General features: G+C 47.7%; 1 protein-coding gene across 3 annotated transcripts in view; it reads right to left on the bottom strand.

Moving 5' to 3' along the window:
* The window catches only part of KCNJ6 (potassium inwardly rectifying channel subfamily J member 6), a 172,282-nt gene that overhangs the window by 103,599 nt on the left and 47,675 nt on the right, over positions 1–21,008 (bottom strand). For 2 of the 3 annotated variants that reach the window (XR_011470344.1, XM_070407197.1), the window contains exon 2: positions 10,702–10,753. The exons of the other annotated variant lie outside the window; for it this stretch is intronic. Coding sequence is in view for 1 of the 2 variants with exons in the window: in XM_070407197.1 (XP_070263298.1) it covers positions 10,702–10,726 (25 nt within the window). In the remaining variant the exon portion in view is untranslated. The remainder of the gene's footprint in view (positions 1–10,701; positions 10,754–21,008) is intronic. 3 annotated transcript variants of the gene reach the window in all.

The following is a 21,008-nucleotide window of genomic DNA, read 5'->3' as shown; positions in this document are numbered from 1 at the left end:
TGTTCCCTCAACACAGAAATTTGGAGGCTTGTACTTTAAGCTGGTTTCTTGCTTTTCCTTTCTTTCCCCCCTATCTTGGGCCAACTAACTAACCAGCAATTTACTCCTGGTTAACCATTGGCCCTTCCCTTTTCCATAAGCGTCTTCTCAACAAAGTGAGATTTTTCTGTTAGGAAAGGAGCTACGGTGCCTAGGAAATCAAGGATGTCACAGTCTTTCCATTCTGAGGACTCCATATTCATGGGAAAGGCTTTGAGCAGCCCAGACTCCAAAGTGAATATGCTAACGTAGAAGGTCATGGATCGAAAGGGCCAATGGACTTTTCTGGAAGTACTTTTGTTTTCTCAAATAGTTTATTGGAGTAAAGGCTCCTGGTATACAGTGATTTACTGGGTTATAAACTTTTCAGCCTTTCAGGTAGCGGACCACTGTTGCATGGTTTTGTGACTAAATTTGTTCTGTCCTCAGGACATCATAATGAAAGTAATAATTTTTAAAAATTGACGTTAAATTCACATAACATAAAAAGTGAACATTTAATACGTTCCCAATATGTTGTTTAACTGTCAACCCTGTCTACTAGTAGTTCTAAAATATGGTTATCACCCCAAAAAGAAACCCGTACGCATTAAGCAATTCGGAGGGTAATGACTTTTAAGTCAAATCTCTGTTTTCAGTCCTCCACTTAACAAATCTTATGCCTACTGTGTTAGGGATGCATGTCGAGTACTTTCTTCCTGTCTCTTATTTTTTCCTAAATGGGTTGTATATGGTCATAGGAAGATTCTGCCCAGCTGAATCTGGTTAGTCAACTAGGAGGGTCTACTCCATACAGTCTCTATCCTCCACTTTATTCAGCAAAAGGCAGACACACAGCTAATACACGGGGAATGTTGAATGATGAGCTTTACTGTCATAGGATTAGAATGTATATGGTCAAACGGTTGCATCATTTGAACACTTTCCTTAGGCAAGGGAAGTTAGGAGCAACCGGAAATGTGGTTTTATATCTGAGTTTTGAGAAAACAAAAAAGGAAATGGAGCCCTTTGCAATGGAGCTGGAGCTGCCATGTCAGGAAGACGGCCTGGCACGCCTTATGCCTCACATCCTGGAGTGTTAGCACAGGGCAAACTCACCTTTGTGCTAGGCTCACGCAACCTTGTGCCCCAAAGAACTGTTTGCAAGGATAACAAGAAAGCAGACATGAGGACCACCAGACTGAAAATTAAAAACATTACTGAGCGTTAGCGTCACTCTGTTACGTACGTCACCTGCACCGATAGCAATGCCATCCTTCTGTGGATGTCGATGTCCCTTCCCTTTCCTATAAGCACCCATCGCTTCTGTCTCCTCATCGAAACAGTTTTGGCTTCTGCCTGAATCAGTGTCTCCCACACAGCTATTCCTTGATCTTAAATAACTGCTTGCTGCCTCTCACGTCAAAAAGTCTTAGGTCATCATCCTATATAATAAAAGGGTAATATGCAAATTGACCCTAACATTGGAACGTCCTGTCGCAATGATGTGCACTGACCACCAGGGGGCAGACGCTCGATGCAGGAGCTGCCCTCTGGTGGTCAGTGTGCTCCCACAGGGGGAGCTCCACTCAGTCACAAGCCAGGCTGATGGCTGCGAGTGGGCCTATGCCATCAGTCTGACATCCCCTGAGGGGTCCTGGACTGTGAGAGGGTGCAGGCCTGGCTGAGGGACCCCCTCCCCCGAGTGCACAAATTTTCATGTACCAGGCCTCTAGTGATTATATATTAGCTTTCAATATAGAATATATATATTTAATAAACATATGTTAGCCTTCAATGTACCTATTAGCTTATACATGCATATGCATATGAAAATGCAATTGTTTACACACATTTATGCACATAAACACACCTGTTAGTGTGTAGGTACCTATGCATGAGCTGTGTGTACATTATTCAAACCCTGCCAGGGAGCTGCTATGCTCAGATGCAGAGACTCAGGCAAGAGGATAAAGTCATTTGCATGCAGGCTTCCAGCTGGGGGCCGGCTGGGTGGCATCAGAGGGGCTCTGTGCCTCCACAGATCACCCTGAGGAGCAGGCTAGGCTGCCCTCACGGCACCAGGGCTGATGTGCTAACTGTGCAGAAACCTTCGTGAATGCGCTGGTGGGCGGTAGCACTGTTCTCTGAGTCAATATTTAAACTCAGATGCCTCCCCCTTGTAACGCCTTTGAGCCTGAAATTTAATATCTTGTGAGGGAGATTACATCAAAGCAGAAAAACACAAGAAATGTAGGCCGCGCTGTTTTCCCTGCTGAACGCCCCCTTCTGTGAGCGAAGCCACGGCTCAGCTAGGGGAAGTCTGGGAGGCGACTTTCTCCAACCAGGTGACACCCACCTCTGCCCGATTTTAACCTCCCCCAGGGACCCCTTTGTGTGCGTCCCCTCCCTGCACCCAGGGAGGCCCCGGGAGCCGCTGCCACAGCTCACACACCTGCCTCCAGGAGCAGGAGGGCACAGCGCCCTGTGCCGGGGAAGCCGTGGGTGACGCTAATGCCCTGGAGGGAGCTGCTCTCAGGGTATATAACTGAGGCAGAGGGCGCTGCACCGGGCAAGGAGCACACTCCCCCTGGGGCTCACAGGGGTGCAGGCCTAGAGCTCGCTGTGTGGGGCGTGGGCGGCCCTCCAGCCTGCGGCTGAGCTCCAGAGCGGGAGCCTCAGAATCCAGTGTTCCCTGCTCTCCCTCCACCATCTGCTCCCTCACATCCCCAGTTATCTCAGGCTCAGTGCTTCCTAAACATGCACACGCTCACGCACAGAGACATGTCCCCCTGCCCTGGGCTGGCCACACATGCTTGCCCCATTAGCCATCTGTCTCCTACATTCTGGCCTTTCTCATCGCCACCCCTCTAGTCAGGGGACCCTACTTGCTGCAAGCTGAGGGTGCAGAATAAAGCTTGAGACTCTAAGTGCCAGCCCCCAGCCAGCGCCGGGCCTTCCCCAGCCCTGGGGACATGTCCTCTCACCCCCTGTCTTCCTCCATGACACCTGTTGCTCCCAAGGCCTGGAGGGGAGGAGCCAAGCCGTGGGCGATGGGAGGGGACCATCCTGACAGGGTGGCAGGTGGTGGAGGGCGGAGCAGGCTCTGAGAGCCCGTGGGAGGAGGGAGGGGAGGACAGTGAGCTGGGTGGCAGTTGGAGGGAGGCAGGGAAGGCGCATGGAGGAGGTGGGAGGCAAGAGAGTTTTAAAATGTGTTTGTTCTCTTCTTTGCTTTGGGCCAGAGCAAAGGCAAGTGGCGCTGGGCGTGCTTCCCGTCCCCTATGGGCCTGGGCCCCCAGCGTGGAGAGCCGGCTCTGCACTGGGGTCTTGAGAGGGAGCTGTGGCTCCTCCATAGTCCTGGGTGTCACCTGAGCACCCACTGGCGTGGCAGAGGGCCCCAGGAGCATGGGGATGTGTGGGGTTGGATACAGACAGATGTTGGGGAGCTCACAGCCCCAGTGGTTGTGGGGCAGCCTGATTCAAGGCCTGGCCTCTGACCTGCCAAGCTGGGCTGGGACCATGTCACTCCCGCACTGAATGTCTGCATTGTGTGTGATTACTTCCTCTAAAAGGGGGGAATGAGGGAGGACCCAAGTGCCCATGACCCTGAAGGAGAGAGGGAGACACTTCAGTAATGTGTCAATGGCACCTGTGCCCCTGAGATCGGGTCCGAGAGGATGTGGCTGACCCACACCTGGGCTTCACACCACCAGTGGCTCAAAAAGGCCAAGTGAGCGAGAAACATTACTATTGAGGGAGCCGAAGGTCCTAAACACTGCTGTTTTAGAAAGAATGACCCTCCTACTGGCTTCTGGGAGAAACGGGGTCTCCGCCTCCCCTCTCCACCCACTCTCCACCTCCCTATTTCTGCCGGTCCCAAGAACTGCTGGGTATTTCCACGTTTCCTCTTAAACATCATCACATTGGAAACATCGCCTCATCTTCCCATTGCATCATCAGTAAAATAGAAACACCAATGGCTTGGTTGTCTCCAAAATCAAGCGGCCGAGGCCGATGGACGCTCTGCGTGGCCTCCAGGGGTGGTTCAGGCTGACTGTTCCTGCACTAAGTTAGTGGAGGTGGAGTGGCAGATGGACCGATACTGGAGCTAGAAGCCTGGGGCAGGGCTGCCACCCTCTGGCACCTCCCACCATTGCTGCAGAGGAAGAGGATTGGTGTCTGCTCAGCCTTCCTTCTAGAGCAGTGGTCCCAGCCTCCCGACAGGGCAGACTTAGTAATGCCTGGAGACCTTTGGTGTCACAACTGGCATCTAGTGAACCGAGGTCAAGGCTCCCATTAAAAAATCCTGCAACTCGCAGAAGTCCACAAGGAAGACTTGCCCAGCTCCCAATGTCAATGGCACCCGAGCTGAGAAACCCTGATCCAGCCCTTCCCGGTGCCAGGGAGAAGGTGTGGGTGTCGTAGATGAGCTTCTCACCAACCATGTCAGGGACATTTATCAGGAGGTGAGGGTCCAGGTGATCTCCAAGACCTTAGACAGCGATTCTCAACCTGTGGGTCGCGACCCCTTTGGCGGTCGAACGACCCTTTCACAGGGGTCGCCTAAGACCATCGGAAAACACATATATAATTACATATTGTTTTTGTGATTAATTACTATGCTTTAATTATGTTCAATTTGTAACCATGAAATTGGGGGTCACCACAACATGAGGCACTGTATTAAAGGGCCACGGCATTAGGAAGGTTGAGAACCACTGCCTTAGAAGGAAGGGGAATGAGTGTGAGAAAACAGACCTGGTCTCATTCCCATTTGCTCGAAGATCAGTGACAACCTTACAGACGTCAGGCACCCAGGCTGAGCTTTGCTCACTGTGGTGCTGCTCTGAACATGGCTGTGTGTTTCTACCAGTAAAATCCCTTAAACTCATGTTGGCTCCGGAGTTGGCAGGGGAGGAGATCGAGTTCTTTGGTGCTGGCCATAGGGTGAGGGACCTTGGCAGTGAGTGCAGGGGACAGTGGAGGGACGTGACAGAAGCACCTGGAGGGACATGGAGGGGAGAAGAGGGGATGTTCGAGTCCATGGAGATGTGGCTCAGGCCATTAAATTGCATGAGGATTACAGTCTGTTTCAGGCCCTGTGACCTCAGAGCTGGGATCTCCGATTCCAACTGAACATACTCATACTCTCAATGAGGAGCAAGTGTCCTTGAACTTGAAAGATGTTTTCCAGGAAGGACAAGCATGTGCCTCACAGTGGCTGCCCTCTCCTGCTTCAGATCAAAGGGTGCTTGTCTGCCTAATGGTGGGACTGAAATGATAGCCTGTGTGGGGACCAAGGTCAAATACGGTCGTCTGCATAGATCTGTGTCCTGGGGCTCCAGCAAGTGGGCCCCTCTCGGCACCCTCTCTGGTGCCTCCCTGCCCTCATCCTGGCACAGGACCCTAGGAGTGAACATGCAGAGGAGACTGCGTCGGCCAGAGTAGAGAGGACAGAGCCAGTCTGGTGAGTGGTGTGAGTGGGCAGATGACGGAGGGATGGGACACCAGGATCATGGGAGGGCAAGAGACCTGCCTCCAGGTGGGGCTTTCAGAACCCGTTTCAGAAGCACATGGCGGAACTTCTGGGTAAGGGAAGGGCTACTCCTGTTATCGGCGCAATTAGCTAGTTATTAATATCAATAAAGGGAAGAAGCAGAGGGAAGTCAGACACTGTGGGCATGGCCACCTGGGAAGCTCACACACACACACACACACACACACACACACACACACACGTTGCTGCTCCCAGGGGATTGCTCCTCCCTCCCCCACCTCATACTGGACCGCTGCGGGGAGAAGGGGGAGAGGGGCACACGTGCAGTGAAGTCGGGGTGATGTAGGGAAGGTGCTGGCCTGTCAGTCTAGCTGGGGAACACTGCATGGGCCAGGGGGCGGGCCCCATCAGAAACGCGTGAAATCTTGCAAAGTTAAAATCCCCACGAGCGCCCACTCTCTTGCGTGCTCTCGCTCTTGCTCTCTCTTGCTCCAGGACCCACACTCGCCTGTGTGCTCACCTGCTCTCTCTCCATAGCTACGTGGCCTTAAGCAGCCGCATGGCCATGGCCGTGAGGACCCCACAGGCAATGGACTGTGGCTGGGAGCACAAGCTGAGCCGGCCAGATTGGGGCTGGACTGTGCTCTCACAGGGAGCAGACACGGCGGGCAGGGGGCCTTCATTCAGGCCCCGCCAAGGACACGGCTGGACTTCTTCCCTGGCAGAGATGGGACCCTCAGAATTTTTCATCATCAATAAAGCTTTCCACGAACCCCCATCCTCCCGCGGGGGCCTCAGGAGATTCATGCGGCTTAGGCAGCCACCACACTGCAGACACCTGTATGACGCAGACAGGAGTGGGAGTGGGGCTCCAGGATGGGCAGCAGAACACGGGGTCAAGGGGCCCTGCAGCCTGGGAAGGCATGGTGGCCAAGCCTCCCTCCCTGTCCCACTCACCTGCTGCCACGCACAAGACCAGGTATGTGATTATAACCCACACTGCCAACGCACCCACGTGGTGAGACCTCCTTTGCTGTAGCTGATATGTTCCCAGGAGCTTGGGGTGTGGGGGAGATACATCAGCCGGTCACGACCGTGCAGTGAATTATTACAAAAGTTTATGTAAGAACCGCCTACCAAGGTTCCCTAGGACCATGAGTCCAGGCTGTTTGCACGCCTCTGGACACCTCCAATCGTCACCGCCTGACTTAGCTCTCAGGCCTGCTCCATGTCGCCGCTGATGACAGCACGGAGCAGGACTGGTGTCCTTGGCAGGGTCCCCGTCTGCCTATCGAGAGGCAGGGCTGGGGTCTCCACGAGATCAGGCTGTCGGCTTCACTGTGGTCAGCGGCTGGGTAAGAAAGTGCTGCTCACTGACCAGCACGCGCACAGCAATTCCTCTGATCTGGGGGTTTCGGCTGCACTATTAGGAGCAAGCCTACGTGTGAAAATATCCGTTTCCAAGATACAAACAGAGGTTAAAATGTCAAAGGGCAGTGGTAAGAAGGTTGGAAGTCCACAGCGAATGCGAGTGAATAGCAGCTGGGCATCCCAGTCACACCCCTCCTGCCCCCCTCCCTTGCCGCCTGGCTTCTCTTGGCTCCTATGAGTTGCCTCTTTCCCTCCTTCACAGCTCTTCTCTGGGTCCTTTTCACATATGTTTTTTTCCTCTGTGTTTTTGTCATGTATAATTTTGCTGTCTCTCTATTTCTCCCTCCACATCTGTTTTTCTTTTTTCTCTGTGTTTTTTTCTTCCTTATCAGGCCCCCTCTTCATGTCAACAATGTAACATAAAAATATTTTCAAGTATTATCCTGTATTTATTAAACTTGATTTCAATGAAACATTGAAAAGCCTGTTAATATCTATGTCTCTTGTTTGCCCTTTTATTTTTAAAAAATATACTTTTATGATTTCAGAGAGGAAAGGAGAGGGAGAGAGAGATAGAAACATCAATGATGAGAGAGAATCATTGATTGGCTGCCTCCTGCATGCCCCACACTGGGGATTGAGCCCGCAACCCAGGCATGTGCTCTGGCTGGGAATCAAACCGTGACCTTCTGTTTCAAAGGTTGATGCTCAACCACTGAGCCACGCCAGCTGGGCTTGTTTGCCTTTTAAAAAAATGACTGAAGTTGATTAATGGCACATGAGAGAAAGGAACGGGGAACGTTCCTGTTCTAGAAGAAGAGGTCAGCTACCCCATTCCCGGCCTTGCCCAGCCACCCGCAGCAGTCGACCCCTATGGTGATGGAAGACTCGGGTTTCCCCCCCCCCCCGGTTCTAGTTAAACATGGATGTTCTAGGAACCAGATGGCGTTTGCTCTGCAGTTGAACAAGCAAAGCGTTTCCTGGCTCGAGAAAGCCATTCTGTGCACCGTGTCCTGGGCATTTGTGGTTCTGTTTATGTCCCTTTCCTCTGGTGGCCTTGGGTTTTACACTCCCATCAAATTCAGTGTGTAGCACTTGTGTGTTAATCCGTTGATTAACTGGTTGGTTCTCCCTACATAATTATGTATTTATTTCCTTGTAGATTTCCTATGTAGAATGAATGCGGAGCTGTATATAACATTATTAATGAGTTTAACTTTGATGAAATGTTTATCAGTATTGACTGCCTGATGAACTCTCATAGCGAGAGCCTAAAAGAGTTAGAGCATGTCTTACACATTTTATAATGTTCTCTATCTTTGTAAGGATCGGTGAACTGGAATGGTGAGTAGAATTCCAAAGTCTGGTCTCAAATTTTGAATTTCCTTGTGTATTGAACACATCTGTGTGATTTTTCTTTCTTTCTTTTTTTTTTTTTTTGTTAATCCTTACACGAGGATATATTTTCATTGAGTTTTAGAGACCTTGAAGGGAGGGGGAGAAACAGAGAGAGAGACATCAATGTGAGAGAGACACATCAATTGGTTGCCTCCCACACGTGCTCCGACCAGTGTTGGTGATTGAGCCTGCAACTGAGGTGCATGCCCTTGACCTAAATCAAACCTAGGACCCTTAGTCCACGTGTGGGCCAACACTCTATCCACTGAGCCAAACCGGTCAGGGCTGTGTGATCTTTTCATAAAGACAAAGCAACTTAGAAGAACGAATGTACCCTTTCATCTACCCAAGGGTTTGGAATTCAGTTTTGACAGAATTCCCTTAAGCCAATGGAATTATAGGTCAGTCATTATAGCTATTGCAGAGGCAAACCTGAGATCTAAAACCAACCAACCAGAAGTCCAACGAGCGGCTCTCATTTAAATGCATTTGGATCCAACAGAAGTATAAAAATTAATATACCGTTATTGGAGGACCAGTAGGCCCCTTAGAGTGCCTTCAGTGTTTCACAGCTCAGTAAGGCGAGTTAAAAGTAACATTCACTGAATTTCTACCAGGAGCCTCATTGTGAAACCAGCATTACAACTCCTGTGCTACACTAGCTTGATTCCCTTACACAGTCAAAACTCCCTTCGCTGACAGTGACGCCGGGCTCCAAGCTAGCCATCTTTCCAGCTCTCAGAGGCTCTGCGGGTCTTTTGTGTTGGTGTCCTTGGACTTGGAGATTAGAACTGAGTCTGCTAAAGTGCTGACACTGTGAATTAGTTGGTGCTGTCCGCGGTCCCACTCCGTATTTTGTCGACACAGGCTCATCAGCTTTGCAGTGGTACAGGTAACCTCACTACGCATTTCAGTCAGGCAGGAGAAGAGCTTTAAGATCCTTTCCCCTCCAGAGAACCCATCTGGGGGTCTTTAAACCTCGTGGCAAATCCTTTGCACATGTTTCATGTAGAAAGAAGGGTGAAGCAGAGAGGGCAGGGGGTGATACAGAAGAGAGAGTGGAAGAGAGGCAGTAAATATCGTGGGCAGTTGGTCTTCACCCATCCCTTTGAGTCATTGTGTAAATGGTAGAACTAGTGTGTGTCAAGACCGATGAAACTGGCCAGGGGTTCTGGGTGAGGAATGAAAGAAATGCAGTGTAAAGAACTTTTTAACATTATCTTTTCTAGGTGAGGGGCAGACCTTTGGGGATAAGGGCTCACTGACCAGCTATAAAAGGACACTTGTATTTTAATAGCTCCATGAATTGAGGAGTGGTAGAAGAGGAAGCAGGTGCCCAGTTAAAAGTGGCAAGATTAATAGTGACGTTTGCAGGTCAAATTGAATAAGGTGTTCATGGCCCTAATGGGAATGGAGAAGTGTTTGCAAGCTTCCCTTGAAACTTTAGAGATGAAATCTAGCACCAGGGACAGTGTTTATTTTCAAACAAAAATAGTCCGCATTGTCTGCTTATTTCATAGCCACATGGTCTTTTTTTGTTCTTAATCCTTACCCAAAGGTATTTTTCCATTGATTTTTAGAGAGAGTGGAAGGGAGAGGGAGAGATAGAAAGAGAGAAACATCCATGTGAGAGAGATACATCTATTGGTTGCCTCTCGCACGCAGCCTGACTGGGGCCAGGGATCGAGCCTGCAACCAAGGTACATGCCCTTGACCGGAATCGAACCCGTGACCCTTCAGTTCATAGGCGGACACTCTATCCACTGAGCCAAACTGGTTAGGGTGTCACATGGTCTTTAATATTTAAACTTCAACGTATAGAATTGCATTTCTCATTTTGTGGAAGGATTTATTTTAATTAATTCTTCTTTCTTCTTAAAAAATATGTATTCTATTTATGTAGCTTAAGAGCTTAGAGCATTATAGCACTGATCCACACCAAAGCTAAATCATTCCAAGCTACTTACACCTCAAGCACTCCATTTTTAATCGTTCTGTTTGAAATTTCGGAACAACACCTGGAAGGTTTAGTGATCATAAATAAACCATCCTTTCCTCTCTTTCAATTCTCCAGCCTATGAAATATCTGTGCATAAAACTTCAGCTGACCTGGTCCAAACCTGCCCAAGGTCAGGTTGAAATAACTCTGGGTCTTGAGCCCCAATGCAGTGCTGCAAATAAAATCCATTTTGATTCATATATTCAGTAACCACTTTGGTGCAGAACTTGACCCCACACAAGATGGGTTTCTGAATCATGCACCATGTACCCTCGACACAAGGCAACGTGTGTCACAGACCTTGGCTATCGCAACACTGAAAGGCAAGTCAGATCGTCACAAGGGGATGTGGTTTGTGCGAGAGTTTGCGGTTTCTCATTCAAAACCAGAAATCAAGAATAAATTCCAAGTTACTCACTCATGGATTCTGTCAGCTTGGCCATTGCTGCAGGTGCTTCTTTGTGCTTTTCCTGGAGGGGAGAAGAAAAGAAAGCCATGTAGGAAACACGTCTCAGATACGCATGAACACAATGGGTCTGTGACAGCTCTCTCTCTCTCCCTTCTTTTCCTACATTAAAATGTGCTCGCCAATGATGAAAGGAATGAAAAAAATCTCACACTATAGTTATACCATCAGTTGGTCACAAAGAAGAGATTTGGGGGCCATTAAAGAACGTGCCCTGTTGTTGGAAGTGCGCATCTGTCGCAGTGATCTTGGATAAATATAATTGGTGACGCACGGCCGGCTTCCGGAACCTCTCTGACACGGGAGTTCTGACATCCATATGCCAGTCCTTTGCTCTCTATTTTCTCCTGTGGAAGCTTTTTGGTATTTTTGGAGCTGGTATTTTTGTAGTCATTTGGTTTCTTTTTTCCCTAAGAGCTAAATAGATTTTATACATTTTTCTTTGTCTTGCCTTTTTGACTTCCTGAAATCTTTTTTAAAGGTCGTCACTTTTGATGGGTTTATAACCTTATCTATTTTGGGCTGAAAACATTTTGTTTCAACTGGGATAGAGGTGGCGGCCCACGGAGTGTGAGGGCCAAGGACGCGTGCAGAAATGGAACCTGTCCCAGTGCAGAAGTTACGTAGGCGAGATTAAGAATGATGGTCATCGCTACTACACAGTTCCCTTCACTGTCTTCATGCTTCTTTCATTTCCTGGGGTTCCTGACATGGATCGTAACTGAAATACTGGCCACTATTATTTTACTTTTTGAAGCCTTATTCTTTTTCTGATTATTAAACAAATGCATGCCTCTTACTTAAAAACTCAGAAAATATTGAAAAAATGATAAATTATAGTCATCTCATAATACCACCTGTAGAGGAAACCGCTATTATAATTTGGTGAACACATTTCTGTTTTCATTTCAATACCTGTGAATATTTACAGACAGGGCACTATGATCCCACTTCTAGAAATATAAATATGTATACTCTGCATACAATGTTGTAAGTTGCTCTTTCACTTAATACCCCATCCTCCATCTTTCTATGGCAATAATGCTAGAATGCATCATCATTGTTTGAAAGACTGCGAAGCATCTGTCATGGGTTATCCCACAATTTCCTTAACCAAGTCCCAGTTTATTTGCATATAGTTTTTCACTGTTTTACACAAGGCTGTGATGAAGCATCCTTGAGCTCACATCTTGGTGCATTTGGCCTTCTAGGGGCTAATAAATCTTAGGGCTAGGTATGGCTTGGCCAAAAGGTATGACTATTAAGAATTTTGACAACTGTCCCCACAAAGTTCAGGTCTGATAATGTATAGAAGTGTTTGTTTCTTTACATTCCTGTCACTTGCCAATGGCATTATTACATCCTCCCACCCCCACTCTTTGCCAAAGTGACAGTAAAAAAGTGGGATCTTGCTATTTTATCCTGTCCTTTTTCTTTCTCCGACCCTTTTTATGGACAACCAGGCATTCTGTCCCAGCTAACCGGTACATCCCCGGCGCTCAGCTTCCCGCTGCCGGGCCCCAGCCCCCGTGGCATCAACAACAATGCCTGAGAAGCCAAAGGAGGCAGCTGTCTTTGCCCACGGCCATAGCGCAGTGCTGAGCTCACCACAGCTGCCTGGCCAGCACCTGAGTGATGTGTCACAGCTTGAGTGTAGAAGGACGGCTAACAACCCCAATTTCATGGTCTGGTGTTACTATCCCCAAACTAAAGAGTCTGTTTTGAGTGTCAACAAATGACATTGAACATCACAAGTCAATGCTTGATTTTCACAAGCCCTGTATTCATAGCAGTGAAATCAGGGCACCGCCATCTCTTATTTAAACTAATCATTGAGAACAGAAGGAGCTAAGGACCATCATCCACCACCCTGCCCGCCATGTGGTTCATATCGACATGCAGAGAAGTAGCCCCGCTGTTGGGGAGGCTAAGAGTGCCGTGTAGCAGAGACAAACAAGGCAGGAGCAAGGAGCCTGTCACAGCCACGTGGGTCCTCAGGAGCACACAGACTTCCTCAAAGACAGGTGGACCCCAGTGGTTTGTGAGAATTCATGCATAGAAGCAACTCCATGGTGAGAGCTCAGCGGTCTTCATCCTTGACCTCTGGGACTTCGTCCTGTCTCTGACTGCTCCGTCCTGGATTCTCTACTCCCCCTCTCAGCCCTGCTGCGGTTCCATCTCTCCTGTGTCCTGCCCCCCCCTCCCCCATTCTCTGGCTCCTTGCCCCATAGTCCTCACTCTGGGACACTGACCGGCTTGGCTCAGCCCTCCTCGATGGCTCCAGTGGTGAGACTCCCCAGACCACAGGCTCCCAGGTCCCTCCCATCTCATCCTTATAAAGCTCTGTCCAGTCTGTCTGTCCTCTTGTGGCCACCACTTTGCATCTGGTGACCTAGGACCCTGCCACCTTTTGCACCCCAGTCTTCTGCTGGGTGGTCCTTGCAGCTATTTTAAAAAAAATATTTTTATTGATTTCAGAGAGGAAGGGAGAGGGAATCATTGATCGGCTGCTTCCTGTAGGCCCCCCACTGGGAATGGTGCTTGAAACCCCGGGCATATGCCCTGACCAGGAATTGAACCATGACCTCCTGGTTCATAGGTCAACTCTCAACCACTGAGTTATGGCAGCCAGGTATTGCATTTATTTCTAGTCAGGTGTGTTGGGTAGCCTAGTCCTGAGAAATCAGACACCACCGATTTTGGCACATTTCTCTTCCCTGGAGTTAAACAGAAACCACTGACATGGATGGGGTAGGGGACCTTTAAAAATCCTAAATTTCACTCTCTGTTTGACTCATCTATATCATAACTTATGGTGGAAATCATGACATATGTTTCTGGGTGAGTCGTTTAGTCATTCTATGGGGTGTCTTCAAACTCCGTATGTCCTTCCCTCATTATCGGGAAGTTGAGGTTTGCAAGTGCCTGGCACGTGTCCCCATAAGGCATTGACATTTCATTCTCAATCCCAGGCAGACTGTCCTCCTTTTTTAAAGCCAAGAGTTTCCTCCAAAGTACATGTGCTGGGCTTTCAGCGCTGGGAAGAGATTTGGAATGGGAGCACATTAAACATGGAAAGGAGTGTTTCAGAGATTGTCAGGTCCAACCCATGGGTGATGCAATTGGAAAAACTGATGTTTATGCCGAGAAAAAAATTCACACCAGGCCGGTCTCTTCCCCTTATCAACAACCTCCACTGCCCCAGAGACCCCGAGGTCCACCACACACAGACACGATTCCTTCTACAACAGCCCCGGTGCTGTGTTCGCCTTCTCTGTGTCCTTTGTCCAAGGAATCTCATTCTCAACAGTATCCCTGCTTTCCACCAATGGATGATGGCTTCACATTCATTTATCCAGCTCTGACCTCCCATTGAACTCTGGCTCCCTCACTGGACAGCCCCACCCAGATGTTCAGTGGATGCTCCAAACCAACACGGGCAAAGCTATGGTCTATTCCTCAACACTCTCCACCAGCACCCCTGTCCCCCATCCTCTTCAGCACCTCCCACCCAGGCAAATGTGACCCAGGGGCCCCTGCTTGAAATCTCTCAGTTCTTCTCTAGCATCTAAGGATGCACTCCTTGCCTTCAGTCAGGATGCTGCCTGGATGTTTCTTTCTGTATTCTCTGCCTTTGGTTAGTGGGGTCACCACCCACCTTGTGCCTAAGCCAGAAATGTGGAATACCCCACCTCTCTTTCTAGGATATGAAATCTGACCTTCCTTAACTGCTGTATCTTAAAGGGACTGTGACTGTGGCTTCTACCTGCCTCTAGCCTCACTTGCAACACTGAGGGACTGCCCAGAAACAGCCCCCAGAGACCTATCTAAAATACAGATGTGAGCCAGGCCCGAAATCTTTCCATTCTTCCCTAGTATCTAAGGTGCACTCCTTGCCTTTCAGCCAGGGTGCTGCCTGGATGTTTCTGTCTTCCGCACTCACACTCCAGTTAGAGGTACCTTCCTGCCTTGGCAATCCCTGTTTCCTCTGCCTAGAACCCTCAATTTCCTTTTCCTCCTGTGCTCCCCAAACATGTCCTACAAACTCCACTGGACACCACTAACCTCCAGTTTCCCCCTCCTCTTCCTGACCATCTTTCCGAATTTTATTTTTAAAAATGCTCGTGCTCCAATGTGGCCGTGTATCACACTGTGTAACGTGTTTTGGTGTTGGGGAGAAGCCAAGTCTTGCCTCCCAACAGCCCTTTGGAGGCTCCCACCAGCACAGCCATGGCTGGGAGGCAGTGCGTGGTAGACCAGACGTCTCCACCACTGAAAGGCTTCCTGCCTGCCAGGGATCTAAGGGGGCTACTTATCATGAGTGTCAACAGCTAGTGACCATGAACTAGCTCTTGCATACCCATTTCCAATCTCCTCCATCATAATAGAACCTTCCAGAACCTGGACGAGCCTCTGGGAAGAGCTGGGTGGGTCCTTTTGCTCTAGGAGGCAGTCCACTTACAACTGTGTTGTCATACATTTAATGGAAAGCAGAAACATTTGAAGTTTTGGGGATTCATGATGACATGTTTAAGCAAAACATGCCCACAGATGTGGAAAAAAAATCCTACGTGTCTTGTTAAAATCATATGAAACACCTCGGGAGAGTACTGATCCTCAGTGGGTATGCAATTTTCATTTTGTCTGACTGGATTCTCTCCATCACACCTGGAAACGGAGTTTGCTTGGTGTGTGTGTGTGTGTGTGTGTGTGTGTGTGTGTGTGATATATTTATACCCACACTCTGTTCCAGCTAAGGAGAGTGTGGCTTTCTACTGGAACCATGCCAGATTCATACTTCTCTCCGACTGCCTGAAACGATACAGGGGTTTTTAATGAGGGCAATTATAGCAGAGTCTGACTGTAGCTCAGAGCTAAGACTAATACTGTGTGTGTGTGTGTGTGTGTGTGTGTGTGTGTGAGAGAGAGAGAGAGAGAGAGAGAGAGAGAGAGAGAGACTCATGAATCATAGCTTCCAGAGGGTGGAGGGGGCGCTTTCCTATGGGCGGGGTGCACACACACACACACACACACACACACACCCATATATATACACACACACAGCAGGAGTTGGTGACCGGAGTGAGGTTGCGTGTTGGGCAGAGCTGGTGCCCTGTTTTCTGCTCCCCAGAAGCTGGCTTTTAAGGATGAAGGGGAAAGTCATCATAGTTGATATATTTCAAACCAGTCAGACTTGCATCTTGGATATTTTTATCTCTCTAAAATGTGTGCTTATATTCATCAGAAAACTGTGATTTTTTTTCAAGTCACAACCATTTAAAGAAACAATTCTATAAAGTGGGGAATAACAATGCTATTTCATGGCCTGGTGCCCTCATTTGCAGCTCACCTCTAGGTTCAAACAGGGCCCACAAATCTCCCACCTTGTTCTTAGGGTTCCCTGCAGATGGCCCACTGTGGCCCACTGTGGGCCACTTCCTCTCTCCTGACATGATGCCATAGCAGGTCGCCTAAGGACTTATGTAAAAGGAAGACATCACACCCTCATACATCCCATCAAATAAGTGTTCTTATAATATGGCACCATATATGTTTCCTGGAGCTGCCGCTGCAAAATATAGGCCAGAATATCTAAGAACTATGAATTAGCTTTCTGTTTATGAAAAATTAATGGAAATAAGTGGTCAGCATGCAACTATGGTTTGGAACAACAAAAGTAGTAATCCCCCTAACATTTATTTCCCATTGATCATGGCCTGGCACTATACATGCATTACTAGATGATCTCATTTAATTCTCACAAGGACCCTATGAAATTGGTACTGTCATTCCCACTTTGCAGATGGAGAAGTTGAGGCTCAGAGAAGTTGAGCAAATTTCCCCAGGTCACACAGCTGGTAAGGAGAAACGTGGGGTATCAAACTCATGAAAGTTCTTACTCATGGAACCAGAGCAAGCTTCACTGAGGAAGAGTGTCAACTTGGGAAGAAGGTGAAAAGAATGATGGGGGAAGGAGAGGAGCTAGTGGAAAGTACAGCATGAGATGGGAACCTTGGTGTCTGAGGAACAGCAGGTGACAGGTGAACTGAGGCCAAATGTGAGAAGAGCAGCAGGGAACTAGCTTTAAAAATTAGGAAACTGTGGCAGGCCATGGCACCAGGATGAGTCACTCAGGAGGGAGAAGGGGGCTGGAGCTGGGGGATGTTTGAAGCTGTGGGAGGAGGAAGGGGGCCAAGGTCTGAACCTGTGAGAGCACCGTGGGGAAACCCAGACAGCGTACTCCCTCTTGGAAGCCAAGGGGCATGGCGGTGTGAAGAATTAAGAATGTGTCTCAGAAAGTGGTACAATTTTATCCTTGATTTGCTCAGCAAGAGGCTTCTAAGGTGACTTAAAGTTTTTGTGATTTTGGGTAAAAAAATATCTGAAGGGGAGTGTCGGGAGGAGAAGGTAAAATTCTAACTGGGCAGCCCCGTCAGTGTGGCTCAGAGGTTGAGTGTCCACCCATGAACCAGGAGGTCATGGTTTGATTCCCCATCAGGGCACATGTCAGCATTGCGGGCTCAATTCACCCAGTAAGGGGCGTGCAGGAGGCAACTGATCAATAATTCTCTTTCATCATTGATGTTTCTATCTCTCTCACCCTCTCCTTCTTCTCTGAAATCAATAAAAATATATTTTTAAAGAATTCTTACTGAGGAGGCCATGCAGGATGCTCTTGGTAATAGAACCTTCTGTGCAAAAGGCTGAGAGCCCTGCCTCAACTGGACACCCTCCCTAAGGTCCCTTAGGTACAGGTCACCCTGCTGGGTTCCCTGTGATGCCATCACTCTGGCCATGTTGACCAGACTAAGGAGGGTCCCAATATGCTGAGGTATGAGGATGTCTTACAAAGAGAAATTAAACATGACTTAAGGCTGTGCTTGTACTGACATCACCTCAATTCATCTTGCTTCACAGGAAGTCTTAGCTGGGAGGGAAGGGTTGGGAGTATCACCCTCGGTGTTTTCTCCTGTTGAGCACATTAACTTATCTTGCCAAGAGGAACAGGTTGTGGAACTAAGAGAGAACTGCTGGACCACACAGTGGACAGAATTTCTCAGAACCTCTCTGCTGCATGTGACCTGCCCTGCTTGATGTCCTGTGGCCACTCTAGACTGCATCAACATTGAGGCACATTTCCTCAATGCCCAGGTGGTTGGTTTCTTGGAAGACTGATGAATGACTCATTCCTCCTTTCCTGGATTCTAGAAATATCATAAAATATAGGACAAGCATGATCACCAAATTTACACCAAGAAGTTTCCTTTAAAGAAAACACTGAACTAGACTGCAGGGAGATATTGAGGAGACCTGGGCAACCGAAACACCCAGAGCCCTTCCTGCTGACATCACCACCAGCGTACCATTTCCCAGGATGCATCTGAACTAGGTTGCCATGTGCTCCCCATGATTCCATTGCAAAGTGCTGAATCTTAGAGGCAGCAGGGACTCTCCTCTCGGCCTCACTTCACTCAGCCTATTGCTTCTTTTCTGGGCCAGCAGCTCTCTGAGACTCTTGTCTTGCCTCCAGGGCTATTTTCTAGGAATCCTGAACTTCCAATTATCAATGCTTCTCTCACCTATCTTCCTGTGAGGCACAAGCTTTGCTACTCCCCCCGCCCCTTCTGTTCATAAGAAGAAAGGGAGCAGGTGACATATTGTTTCCTTTCTTTTACCTTCACTTTTTTTAATTTGCTCATGATTCAAGTTCTGGACACATTGAGTCCTCCAATAGTTGCTCTGTATTCCCAGCTTTGCCCCATTCCATAGCAAGTCAGGACCCTTCCCTTCAAGATCTGGCTTACACCTCTCTCCCCAGGCTCATTCCCTATCACTCCTGGCGTCTAAACTATGGTCCATCCAAATGAGCCCCTTTTGGTACCTGAATACATTGCAATGCACCATCCCATCTTGCTTCTCTTGCAAAGTTAAGTCCTACTTGTCTTTGAGGACTCAGTTTAGATTTGACCTCTTGGTTGACATTGTCCCTGGCTACCCCTTTCCTAGTGACCATTCTCTTTGAGCCTCAGCATCTGTGCATATGTCTGTTGTAACTTCCTAGAGCTGTGACTTCCAAAGTAACAGAGAAAGCCAGAGGCAATAGTTAAGACAACTTCAGGAACAATTGGAAAACTAAAGAAGGATCAATCCCTTTGTTTCTAAAGAAGAAAACACAAAATCCCCAAACAAAACTGAAGAATTAATAGAATGAATAGGGTTTCCTGGAGCAGTCTTGAGTTTCCTGACATGGGATGATGACTGATAATTTGTACAGAAGGTTTCAGAGGAATTTCTGCTCCAGAAAATCGTGAAATGAAATGACTTGTAAGAAGCCTTCTAAAACTGTTTTAGGAATGCGGTCATACTTTGAGGAAAAAATTCCTGATTCCTTTTGATTTTGTTTATATGGAGTTGTTTCTTTTATTTAGTCAGAGGTGAGTAGTGGGGCAGTGGTGGAGATGACGTGGGATTGATGATAGGGACAGACTAATTAGTTACTTTGACAGTTAAGGGATGTTTAGAAAAAAAAATCACCTGACCTAGCAGGTTGACCTTGTTTTAAGGCAGTGATGGCGAACCTATGACACCTCTGACATGCAAACTCATTTTTTTGGTTGATTTTTCTTTGTTAAATGGCATTTAAATATATAAAATAAATATAAAAATATAAGTCTTTGTTTTACTATGGTTGCAAATATCTATACGTGACATGGCACCAGAGTTAAGTTAGGGTTTTTCAAAATGCTGACATGCCTAGCTCAAAAGGTTCGCCATCACTGTTTTAAGGAGTCACTCAGGTCAGTGGTGAGATTAATATGGTCATTAGAATGCCTTATGTTTGCCTACTGACACAATGCTGTATTAGGGATCCTTATGCAAAGGCACCATGGCAGGTTATTGGTTACCAAATAAATCAGTTGTTCAGTTGCTTTTTGACTGGTGCCTCTAGTTTTCATGAGAGCCAGTTTCCTACCCTAGTGCTATACTCTGCGGTGTGACACAACTTGTCGTGTTCTCCCTCAAGAACTGACTAGGCTGTAGTGAAAAGCAAGGAATTAATTAATTAATGGCTCAGCCTTGTGAGGCTATGACAATGCACAGCCTCTGGGAGGGCCATGATCAAGTTTTTTGACAGGCGAATAATAGAATACTGAAGTTCAAGACTAAGCTGCCCAACATTGGATAACCCATGTGGAAATTCCCCAATCAGACGGAAACCCAGTGGAGCACAATAACAATTCCATCCCAAACTAGGCCATTCTTGGGCACTGTCAGTGTCCAGGGAAGTGCTTGTCCTCGAAACAGAACACCATCCCTACTGTACTGGGTCACCGGGGAGCCAAAAGGGCATCTGAGAGCCCCGATTATTGCAGCCACCGAGGAAGTCAGCCTGTTACTTATGCATGCCAGAAATGGTGTCGGAACAAGGAGCTGTGATCCTTCAACCTGTCATCTGTGTCAATAGTGATAAAAGATACTAATCTGAAAGAATATTTGAAAAATATTACTTTGCAAAATTCAATTTCATAACCAAATGTGACATTTACTGGGCTGGAGAATGAGGAACATTTATTGATATAAATCATATCATTTTCTTGTGCTTCTTGCCACGTATTTCAAGCTTGAACTTCTGTTTGGGCAGAGGAGGGAAAGGAGAGAAATGTTACCCCTTCATTAGATACCTCACAACTGATTCGCAGCAGCACAGATCTGTGAGAAGAAAACACCACTCCACTCTCTTTTTTTTGCTCCTCTGTCCCTTCTTCCTCTAATATTTATAATTCATTTCTTATTTCAGCTTCTGAGAAGATAGAGTAGGTGTACTTTTCCCTATTCTTCCCACTAAGTACAACTACCCCCTTCACCCCAGATATTGTATATAAAACAAATATATAAAGTGGAGAGCAGAAGACAAACCAGCCAGAGACCTTGGAGCCTGAGGAACAACATGGTAGTGAGTCTCTCTCTCTCTCTCTCTCTCTCTCTCTCTCTCTCTCTCTCTCCACGTTTCTTATATTCCAGACTGGATACTGTGCTGGAGAAGCTGGCAACTTGGAAATGTCAATGGGTACAGACAAAAATGCCTCAAAAAAAGTCTGCCCTCTGTGGACAAAAGGGGCCACATGCTGACCTGACAAGCTCAGGGGAGGCCTGCATGGCAGTCTTGCAAACTCAGAGACCTAAAGTCACCACAAAGGATGGTCTGAAATTAAATTTTAACTAAAAACAGTTATGGTGGGCAGTTACGTCCTAGGCCA

Source organism: Myotis yumanensis, unplaced genomic scaffold (assembly GCF_028538775.1).
Source record: "Myotis yumanensis isolate MYYU_CA2020_CCGP unplaced genomic scaffold, mMyoYum1.0.hap1 SCAF_2, whole genome shotgun sequence".
NCBI classification, from domain to species: domain Eukaryota; kingdom Metazoa; phylum Chordata; class Mammalia; order Chiroptera; family Vespertilionidae; genus Myotis; species Myotis yumanensis.
Note: the sequence above shows the minus strand (reverse complement) of the source record. Positions and strands in the feature narration are given on the sequence as shown.